The sequence below is a fragment of the Fundulus heteroclitus genome, chromosome 21 (genome assembly GCF_011125445.2).
Source record: "Fundulus heteroclitus isolate FHET01 chromosome 21, MU-UCD_Fhet_4.1, whole genome shotgun sequence".
Taxonomy (NCBI): Eukaryota; Metazoa; Chordata; class Actinopteri; order Cyprinodontiformes; family Fundulidae; genus Fundulus; species Fundulus heteroclitus.
In genome coordinates, this window is record NC_046381.1 from 11,311,289 (window position 1) to 11,322,932 (window position 11,644).

Genomic DNA, 11,644 nt, shown 5'->3' on the forward strand with positions numbered 1-11,644 from the left:
GGCCACGAGGCTTTCTAACAGATTTTAATGCTATTTTCTTAGATAAAAAGGGCATTTAAGTCTCTGTTTGACTAAACAATGAACCCGGTAATGTTGCATGTAGTTGTGCATCGATAAATGCAGCTAACAAGCTGTACCGACATCATAGGTATCGATTCAACTTTCAGGGATCAATTAAATTCCGATTCTCAAGATTTGGAATCGATTATTTTCGATTCAACTCAATCCAATCTCAAATTGGATTGCTGATATAAAAATAAATGATTAGCTGTTAACTGAATTTCATGACTGTGTAGTTATGCTTAATATTAATACCACTATCATATTAACATTCAACAGCAAATTAATAGCGTAATGGTGGCTAATGGCAGCTGTAAGGACCAAACCCTCTTCCTGAATGCTGAGACAATTGTTTTCACAAACATGCTGTGGGGCAGAAAACCCAAACAGATCCAGGGTAGAAAACACCAGAGATATCTACAGCTGCTATTTATATTCAATTAAATTCAAAAAACACTTTATAAACCAAAAGGGACACTAATCTTGTGCATTAATAAAAATAGGACAGTAAAAATCGACCTCCCGGACTGGAGTGTGAAGGCTCCTGTGATGTATGCTGTGTCCATGCTTCCGACCACTAGGTGGCGCTTGGAACTTTGTATTGTTTTTGTCCTGCTGAGGTCTCAGAGCAGAAGAAGAAATAACTTCTTACAGCTCCCACATACTTGGGAGTGCTGCATGCATACTATGAGCCCCACAGACTCTCCGCTGACATTTTCCCCTCATAGTCAAGCGTACCTGTTGCTTACATTTCTTGTGACAGACTCCTACTATTCCCACTTTTTTTCCATGGGATGAAGCGGGGAAAGGATGGTTAAATGTTTGATTAGCTTAGCTAGCTGAGCACGTAGAGCCGTTTCCGTTCCCGCAGGTTCCCACCACACATTTAAGTTCACAGTGAAATTTTTTTTGTTTTTTTTTAATCGATCTTTGGTTATATTAATCGATTTTTTGGAATAAATATGAGAATCAACTCATAATTGGAACATTTATTTTTTTAACACAGGCCTACAGAAAATAATAATTACAAAGCAGGAAACAAATAGGTAAAGAATATTTAACAGAAAGCATACTCAAAACCCACAAATATGAGTAAAAACTCAGCTTTACACAACAGAGAGTAAATTTGCAGCAAATTCCAGTGGCGTAAACTTGGGCTACGTTCACACTAAAGATTTTAATGATTGATTCCAATTTTTCGCTGAAATCAGATTTTTTCAAAGCGACCCACATGCGGCCATAACAGAAGACATCACACAGCAGTGCACTGTTTAAGGAAGTAATTGCAGATGCAATTATCTGTAATAGGGCTGGACGATATGGGGGAAAAAAGCATAAACTAGATTAACTCGATAAACTTGAAATCATATCGATCGATATCAATAATCATCAACAAATTCAAAACATATGTTTTGATTGCAGCCCTGGCTATTTTATGCTGTTGCTTAGCAATCTATTTGTAAATAAAGATCATACAAACACTGAATTCAAACTCAAACTTTTTTCAACCAACTTTTTACCAAAACTGCAAGTTTTTAAAAAGGAAAAATATTAAGACCACATTATAAAAATAGGAAGAACAGTAAAAAAAAAAAAAAACACAGCCATTAACGGTCTTTAGTGGACCACATATTTTAGACAACTTTATTGTCATTTTGTATGTACAAAGTGCATACAAAACTCTGTTATGGAAGTGGCACAGATCGGATTTCTGTTTATTGATGAAAATATCAGAATATGGCCGTTCATACTGACATGAAAAAGACTGATATGGGCCGCACTGGCCTGCTGTGTGAACGTGGCCATAAGCCTCATCTACCTTAATACTGTATTGCTTCCAACAATATTACAGATGTGACGATTTACCTCTCTAGACCATCATCTTCACCTCTTCTTCTGCGGGACCGCTCAGCACCTGGTTTGTCATACTCATCAAAGTCGAAATCTGCAACAGAAAAAAAAAAAGACAGTTTCTCTTATAAATATATTAGCAATCATAGTCCTACAGTAAAGTACAGGGTGATCTTTAATACTAGTCAAACAGCAATCTTTACCTTATTAATCAAGTAGTGATTCAAAACAACAATCAACCATCAGAATATTCTGGCACAGTTTTTGCCTCACTGGTTCCCCCTGCGGGTTGGCGACTCTCTCCCCGCTCACCGATACATGAGCACCTCACAGAGGACTCAGTTGAGACAGACTTATTGAATAATTCAGGATTTGATTCCAACATTCCTGTGTCAAAGATTACAGATCCTATGCACAAGACTGGGAGAGAATGCAGCTGAATTGTAGAAAACATCTCTGTGGCTCTTTGGGCGCCTTTTTTATTAACATAATGCTGCTTTTTCCCTCCAGAACACAGCCTTATATGAGCAGCCACCTTTTGTCTCGCTCTTATTCACGATTGAATAAAAATCTCTTTAAATCTAGATCTGCCAGACTTTAGAATAATTTTGAGCATAACTTAATTAAATTAAAATTTTATTACATTTTGGATCCGTTTCTGATCCATTCCTGGGGTCTATCAGGAAGCAAAAATGTGTTTTCCAAGAATAAAGCAGCCATCTGTTTTCATTGATTGACTCTGTAAGTTCTTGTTTTTAACTCACAGACTTTTGGTGATTTACGGCAATCAAAGCACATGAGTTTTTGCAGCCTTTAGTGCAGCAATCCTCAGAAAATGGGTGCATTTATAAAACACATATGTTTACCAAAGTTGGTAAAAATGTGTTGTGACACAGCGCGTTCTCTCTTCTGGCAGGAGTGTGAGTTGAACTGCGTGTGAAGGCAGGTCCCCGAGCTGGAAGTTGAGGAACAACAAGACAGCAGCAGAGCTACAATGAACGGCTAACGCCGAAGCTAACCGCTAAGCTAACCGGATACATAAACACTAGAAGTGCGCATGCACAGCCAGCAAGCGGAAATTAACAAGGAACGTGCACGCATATTGGCGTGAGCGTGTACAGAATTATTGGTATGTGGGACAACCAATAGATAAAGCGATACCCCAGAACTTAAGGGACAGAGGGGGGTTATTGCAGAAATGAAACTCTAACCAATCCCCGCCCTACGTACTGAACGGCAGGGATTGGTTAGAGTTCTTACATACCTGCAGCTCTCACAGATCGATTTCGTTTAACGCCCTTTTTCTGAATACATGATGTATTTACTACTTCAGGTTGGAAGGACGATTTTACCCAGTATAAAAAAAAGTGTTTCTGAACAGGATTAACAACTATAGCTTTAAGCTTTAACTTCGCGATTAGTTTCGGTGTGAGCCGTTCACCGTAGGCTTTGAACATGGCTAAGGGTTGAAAAAAACAAGTTTATGAGAAAAGGAGGAAGGCCTGAGTAGAAAGACATAAGACCAGAGTGGATTTGGATTTTTCACGCGATCCTCATGAGAAGCGGAAGAGCAAGTAAGATGGTCTTGCACATGCGTAGTTATTTAAAAAAGGGACTTGGGCGTTTCATGGGGGGTTCGTGGCCGAGTGCTTAGAGCAGCGCGCTGGCACTCAGAGAAGGATGCAAGTACCCGGTTCGATCCCCAGTGCCGGCACTCTGGGTCCCTGAGCAAGACCCTTAACCCCTGATTGCTCCCCAGGTGCCGCACAGTGGCAGCCCACTGCTCCCCAAGGGTGATGGGTTAAGATGCAGAAGGGAATTTCTCCATTGTGAGATCAATAAAGTTCAATTATTATTGTTATTATTATTTATTGTTTCTGTCTTACATTTCCAGACAAACCGTAGACCCTACCTTTAATAGCCTCCTACAGATTCACGGATTTAAAATTGAAGCACCTCAAAAAAAGCAGTTTCATTAACTTAATGATCTAAGCTCTTGTTCTAGAGACAGAAAATGTAATAGAATGTAAATATTAAAACATATTTTATTAATTAACTTTTAAGATGTCTTATTACTCTAATTTTACCATTCCTTTTATTGGAGAAATGTCTCACCTGGGCTAATGAGAAAGCATTCATTATTGTAGTTCTAGTAACAGATTTCTAGCATTTTTCTGTAAAAAAAAAAAAAAAAAAAGGTCAGAAAAAGGTTAGTTTGGAAGAAGGAGGTAGTTTTCCTTTTTAAACGATAGTTATTCCTCTGTAACATAAGACTGCCTTAATAATCCCCCACGCCTTTAACACACAGACACAATAATCTATAGTGTGAAATAAAACAACCACACATTGCTGACTGCAGCATTATAAAGCCCAGGCATCTCCTGCTCACATTAAAAGGAGCCAAGAACTCAAGTCTGGATGTTTGACGCATCCAGCACACAGGCCATGGTGTTTATGTTTTGCATAGGAACTAGCAGAGATGGTATGACATGATGTCACTAAACCAGGCGGACAAACGGCTGAACATCATTACTCAGTTCTTCTACTGTGAAGTAGAACACCATAGACAAGTAAAACCCGTAACTTGGGATATGAAATTAAGAATCTATAATTGCTAATTACATAATTTATCTGGTGAAGTCTCTGCTGATGTCTCAGCTTATATTTTGCACTTGTGCGAGAAAATCTAATGTCACGGTAAACTTTTACACTTTAAACATTCAGTCCACTAAAACACCTTCGGGCTTTGCCTTGGGTTACCATTGATGCTATGCATTTAAGCGCAGTTGCAGAAAAGGTTATTTTGATTCGATTAACCAGTGTAGTATGCATGTTAAAGCGGATTGTGATAAGAATCTGAGCTCACTTTCCCTTTAGATGGTATAGCTTGGTAAATTATGGTCTACCCGGCAGACCATTATTATGGTGGTACCCGGCAGAGGTGACATCAACCAAATATTTTCCACCATTGACAGATTTTTTTTTTAGCGACCTATGTCAGGGTCCAATAATTTTAGATATCTGACTTTCAAAGGCGACCTGTCCAGGGTGTACCCTGCCTCTCGCCCATTGACAGCTTGGAGATAGGCACCAGCACCCTTCGCGACCCTAATAGGAATAAGCGTGTTAGAAAATGGATGGATAGATGGACTTTCGGAGGGAAAATGTCATGTATAGAGGGTGTGCGCACAAAACTATGCAAACTCATTACATCTCCATGTATACTGAAAGAAAAAATTGGGATAGACTGCGTGACTTTCACAATCGTCACATATTTTTTAAACACTAAATGTTCACACTAAGAGAGTGATCTTTGATCCAATGGTCACGCACTTAACTGCAGCTGCCGAAAGATCAAAGACTATTTCAGACTAACTACATTCAACTTAGTGCTTCAAACTACTTGGACAAAATCTCACGAGGACAACAGGGACAATAGATGTGTGGTGCAGCTCCAAGGGGGAGCCCAGACTGTTAGAACCCCGTCATTGGGCTTTCTGTCAAGGTAAAAACAGCTACCGTAAGCTTATGTTGCCTGAGAGGTTTAAAATCTCAGCTATGCACATTCAAGCGCTTCATAGACCTTTTTATGTTGTTGTCAAACAGCCTTGTCGTGCTGCTAGCTTAGCACGAAGCACTGTTCAGCATTTTATTTTTCTTGCCTGTCTGCCTGTCTGGAAAAGCTCCTCCGCACAACAACGCTTTTCTGTTTATCTTGTCTATAAAGACGGTGGCATGTTTTTCTCTGGCTGTTCTCAACATGTTAGCGGACTTTAAAACTTCCAGCAGTAGCTTTTATTTGGATCAGGTGTGCGGCTGTGAGGAGGAGACGTGTCTGTGCGCTGCTGATGGAAAAAGTACAACAATTTGGTCAGATGTGAACGGGTCAATGGGGAGGGGGGGTCGTAAAGGGAAGACATCAGACACTGAGCGTAACGGTCAGCGTAATTTTGACAACTGACAGCATAACGGGCCGTTACACTGAAAAGCGCTGGCGAAAACACCCTCAAACGTACCTACCTTTCCTTTTACAACAAGCTGATAACCTTTTGGTTCAGGGTAAATTATTTCTGAATTCGAACAATAGAAATACAGTTAGACATTTTTTTTATTAAGACAAATATTAAATTGTCTTAAATTAAATGTTGACCCATTGGCCGGTACGTTCAGCACTCGGAGCACATCAATGTATGAATCTGGAATTGGGAGAATTTGGCTCTAGTGTAAAGAGCTTGGAGTGGTCAGTATAACTGGAAAAACGGTGTAGGCGGAATTTTGTCAATTTACCATTCTCCCAAAAAACTAAACAAAAATAGAAATTTCCCACCAAAAAAAAATTAAAAATAAACGTTACAGCAAATCCTCTAGAAGCCACTTTAAAAAAAAAATACTTCAAACACTTCCTGAAGCCATTTTTTTGGAATTTTGTAAAACGACACAGACAGCAGGGAAAGCTAAAGTCAAGCGGCTCACCTGCCAAGCTAGCATTGTTGTCACTAAGCCTGTCGCAATAAAACAATGAATCGCATGATAAAGTTAAATGAAAACGATAACTTCCATTTGCATGCTTGTTTTCTTTGTGTCTGCCTCTCTTTCTGTCAAAGACTGGATGACAGAAGGTGTAACTCCAGTGCATCAGCCTCCACTCATCATACCCTTCTCATTTCATTGGCATAAGGTGGAGTTAACTATTGCGCCAGGAACTTGCCAGGTGCGTGGTCTTATTCGCATCTCATTACGTAGCTCAGAGTGTAGCATGAGAGCTCGATCAAGAGTAGCAAGGCAGTGAAACACTAGTTGAGATAAAAAAAGAAAGAAAAGAAGGCATGGAATAGGTTGCTTGTGTCCCAGCTCTGCCTGGTTCTGCTGGAGGCTTTGTCTTGCTGTTAAAGGGGAGTTTTCCTCTCCACCGTCGCTTTATGCATGCTCAGTATGAGGGATTGCTGCAAAGCCATCTACGATGCAGAGGACTGTCCACTGTGGCTCTACATTCTTTCGGGAGGACTGAAAGCTGCTTTTATAGTAAGTAATAGTAATATCATCTTTATTGTCATTGAAACATACATTACAACGAAATTTGTTCTCTGCTTTTAACCCATCACCCTTGGGGAGCAGTGGGCTGCCATGTGTGGCGCCCGGGGAGCATTCTGGGGTTAAGGGTCTTGCTCAGGGACCCAGAGTGCAGGCGCTGGGGATCGAACCGGGTACTTGCATCCTTCTCTGAGTGCAAGCGCGCTGCTTTAACCACTAAGCCAACCCTCCCCATACACTGAGACGCAGCTCGGTAGGCAATTTGGGGTAAGTGCCTTGCCCAGGGGCACATCGACATGTGGCAAGGGGAAGCTGGAATCGAACCCACAACCTTCTGATTGCCAGATGACTACTCAACCCATCAAGCCACAGTCGCCTTTTGCTGCCATAATTTCAGTTAATGTATTTTCCTTTGCATTATGCAGATTTCTATGCATCATTGGGACATATCTTTTGAAAATCTGAGGAGGGAACTTTATTAGGGCATGTTGGTTCTGCTGGCACACCCGTGTGACAGGCATGTCAATTGTGAAGCGTGCGCACGACGGGTTGTATCCAGAGGGGCTGCTTTGAGTTGAAGCAAGTCAAGGGATGCTAGAGATTGTTTGTGTGATTTCTGATTTCTACTTCTACGCGTGGGTCAGCCAGCGAGGTATGTTTACATGTTATAGAACTTTATGTCTTTGTTTTGCCGTCTTGCTGTTACATTGAGTTTTATGTTGTATTTTAGTTTGACGGTGGCGTCGTGCGGTGCTCTAACAATCAAGACAGTACATCTTACAATAAAGTCAACATCATGCCATCAGTAAAACGAACTCTTTGTTGACACAAGAAGAGGTGGAAGTGATACTGCTTGTCAAGACTCGATGCATCCTGCAGGGTTTTCTTAGATAGGAGACTTTTTGACCAATCTGCCTGGATGATTCGATTGAATTTGTCTTTGTAAAGTGCCTTGAGATGACGTGTCGTGAATCGGCGCTGTGTAAATAAAATGGAATTGAACGTCTGTGCAGCCATATCTCAGATCAGCTATGTAAAAGATTTTACACTATCTTTCCTTCCTGTCATCAAGCAACACAGAAGGTCAGAATAGTAAATAAGACTAACCTTGGTAAACAGTTTTGGTTTAATCACTCCTGAAAAAAAAACACTGACACAAAGGGCTTTTAAATAAAGCCAATGAGATTTTTTTTAGACATAACACAAAAACACAACTTCTGAGACATGTCATCAAATAAGTCTAGGGAAATGGCCCTTGCCAGTCCACTTTTATGAGCACCTGGTTTAATGACAACAAACATGGCAACTACGAAAGAGCTTTTTTTTACTTTGCTTTAGTGTAATTGTGAATTAATGCCACACTCTTTATAGTGTGTGTGTAGCTATACACTTAACTTGAGTAAAAGCGATTTTTTTGTATATTATTGGGCGTGTTTTACGTTGTGTCTAGGCTGGAAATTGTCAGCCAGATCTGGCAACCCTGTCCTTGACGTCCCGTATCAACGTGTTATGACTACGTTTCTGATGGCCTCAACAGCCCAATAACAACCAAACAAAAAGAAAAAGCAGCGAAGAGCAGAAACACATCGATAACTGCGTCACAGGTAGTGTCCTCTGACACATATGCAGTTTTAAGGCTCAATCCAGCTTTAGTTTGAAGACACTAAAGAGAATAAACAAAAGTACGAAGCATGGTGTCGGTCCAATAACACGTCAAACACCCATTCCTCTTGTAAACTCTAAAATTGTGCTAATAAAGTTAGCGGGCTTACGCCATTCAAAGCGCGTCACGCATTAACCGAGCAGAGGCGCCAGACACCGCCTACAAAATAAATAACACAGTAATATAACTGTTAAAACCACAGGACAATATCACGGATTTTATTAGACATTTTAAAATTGACGCATTTCCCTTACGAGTTGTGTGCAGTGCACCGGGTTAGAAGCTAGCTTTGCGGGCTAACGCTGCCTTTTAGTTGCTCCGTCGCTAGTCTCAGCGATGATAGCTTATGTTATGTATTTCATCGCCTTTATAAAAATTTGTTGCGCATTTTTTTTATTTCATAATCGCTATTTACACGCAGGTGTTTTAACATTTCGTCGCCGCGCTGAGCTCCACAACACGGCCTACAACCCTGGCTGCAGCCTCCTCATGAGCTTCCATTAGCATAAGCTAGCCGCGTTAGCTTAGCGATAGCTTGGTATTTTTTTTTAGGTCAAGAGAAGAAGAAGAAGAAAAAACTCACCCTGAGCGTCGGTCGCCATGTTGCGAAACCCGTCTGCTTAAGGTCTATAAAACTGGGGGCTGCATTTAACATTCACAGCGTCAACATTATGATAGCTTAAAAAAGGGGAGACGTAAGGAATAGCCTCTGTGCAGTAGCTGCAGCCTCTTTCTCGACGAAGGTATGAAACATGGCAGACGCGGTTCGCGGTGATGATGATGATGCATTGGGGGTGGAGAATCCAGCAGGTCCGATCTGTCTGCTGCATCTGAGCTGACAGCCAACGCGGACCCTTTGGATGCCCACGTCTAACTGTGCCAACACGGAAACATTGCTCTTTGTGTGTTTGAACAAATATACAGTTCATTATAAAAGCCCACATGTACAAATTGCATTAAATAATGGACTAAGTCAGAGGCGTTCCTAGGATATCAAGAAGACGCTGGGCGCCCTCCCCACCTAAGCAGTGGCGTGCAGTCAGGGGAGGCAGGGTAGGCAATGTCTCACCTGGGCTAATGAGAAAAAAATAAAAAAAAATAAAAATGACATTATTTTTTCATAATTTTTTTAATTTTATAATTTTGTTTTGGTTGTTGATTTTAGTTTTTTCTTGTAAGAATAAAAAAATGAAAACGTGAAATGTGTTGTTTACCCGCCATATGGAGCGCCGCTACTCAGGAGAACTTGTTTTCAAAGCAGCCGTACGTCAGCACAGGAGGCTGAGGCAAAGTTTAGGAGGTGTGCGCATGCGTTGTGTGTTCTCACGCTGTCTTCAATGGCTTTTTGAGGAGAAAACAGACGTAATTTTGAATGGGAAACCAACCCCTGAACTAAAGGATTTAATTCAAAGGAAGGGACAAAGAATTTTGAGGACTTTCCAAACAGATTGGTACAAAAAGAAAGATTGGTTGTGTGGATTTTTCCAGGGTAGCAAGGCTACCTCAGTCCACTGAGTGTTTTTAAAAAGGCCTTAAAATATTTCTTTTTAGCAAAGCTTTTGGTCCCCTTTAGATGTTTTATTTTTATTTTATTTTTTTCTCTTTGAAAAAAAACTTTTTTTTAAATTTTGTATGCTTTTTTTTTCTTTTTTACTTGTAGCACTTGGAGATCTTTTGATGGAAAGCGCAATATAAATTAATTATTATTATTATTATTATTATTATTATTAAGGCTGTTCTGCTTTCCATGTATACTTTTTTTTTTGGCAGGAAGTGACAACATATGGGTCAAAGAAGGAAACTGCGACTGAAGCAACCTGCCGAGGGCTTTGCTAACGCACGAAAAGGCCACACACCCTGAAGACCTTTGGTAAGAGTCGGATAGACAAAGCGCTGGATGAGCAGCAGTGACTCCATCGATCGTGGAAATTATGTTGAACTTTTACATTTGATGGCAGAAAAAGATGACAAATTAGCCAAGCATTTGAAAGAATCCACTGTATTTGTGGGCACATCAAATTGGATGCAAAATGGCCTTGTCGAAGCCATCAGTGATGTTGTAAGGTGTCATAATAAAAGTGACAAACGCTGCATGTTTTGTTGCAGTCGAAGTGGATGAAACCACAGATATAACAAACAAAGCCCAAAGATCTGTCTTTTTGCGATATGTCAACAGCAACTCTGAAGTTAAAGAAGCCTTTTTGAGATTGACGAGGGGAGCAATGACAGAAGGGCACAGGAAATATCAGTATTGGAACTGGGCCATGAAACGGTTTTAGTTTCTGATCAAGATAAATGCGTCAGCAGCACCTCCCCTTTAATGGTTTTTCAGGCACGTCCCACAGGGCGAAGAATCCTGAGCAGACTGAGAACTTGCTGGAGGGACTGTAAATCCCTGCTGGCCTGGGAACACCTTGGGATCCAACGGAAAAAGCTGGAGGCCGTGGCTGGGTGAAGGGATTTCTGGGTTTCCCTCATGGACCTGAAACCTCTGCAACTCCACTTCAGATAAGTGAAAAAGAGTTGATGAAAACCAATAAATCAATGAAAAAAATGTGTCATCTCAATTAAACATGTAGTTCAAACAAAATGTAGGTGAGTAAAGTTATTTATCATCATCACCTATGCTATTATTTCAATTAAAAATAACAATTTTTATCCCTTTCACCCTGTCTGCCATTTATTAATTGTCTAACAAGCTGATTTCAAAACCATGTGAAATACACAAACACATCCAGCAGGTGATAATTCACCTGCTGGATTTTTATTTTTTCTTCAGGATAGTTGTTTTTTTTATCTCTGTTTAAAAAAAAATGACTGTCTGTCCCTAGGAAAATTGAGAAACACAATTCTGATGTCATCAGTAGCCAAAATAGGTGAAAAGAAAATAAGATGATCCTTAACTCCTGTAGCTATAAAAGCAACACCTCTCACAGCATTATGGGAAAGATTTCATGGTCTTGTCAGCTCACAGTTGGAAAGAGTTGCATCAGTGTGCTCATCTTTGTTCCTTCCTCAGACATCTCAGTTTTCCTAAAT

At 40.4% G+C, this 11,644-nt stretch overlaps 1 protein-coding gene and 1 long non-coding RNA gene across 5 annotated transcripts in view; one reads left to right on the forward strand and one right to left on the reverse strand.

Annotated features, from left to right (window-relative positions):
- The window catches only part of rbm33a (RNA binding motif protein 33a), a 44,951-nt gene extending 35,537 nt beyond the window's left edge, over window positions 1-9,414 (reverse strand). The window contains exons 1-2 of one of the 4 annotated variants that reach the window (XM_036125052.1): window positions 9,189-9,414; window positions 1,927-2,005 (exon numbers count right to left, since the gene is read on the reverse strand). In XM_036125052.1, the coding sequence (XP_035980945.1) occupies window positions 1,927-2,005; window positions 9,189-9,207 (98 nt within the window). In that variant the 5' untranslated portion in view covers window positions 9,208-9,414. The remainder of the gene's footprint in view (window positions 1-1,926; window positions 2,006-9,188) is intronic. The other 3 variants (XM_021310927.2, XM_021310926.2, XM_021310928.2) reach the window with 3 other exon arrangements.
- LOC110366953 lies at window positions 8,470-10,913 on the forward strand. Its single transcript, XR_002427118.2, has 3 exons — window positions 8,470-8,546; window positions 10,376-10,475; window positions 10,712-10,913. It is a non-coding gene; the product is annotated as an uncharacterized LOC110366953 (long non-coding RNA).
- The last annotated feature ends 731 nt before the right edge of the window (window positions 10,914-11,644 follow it).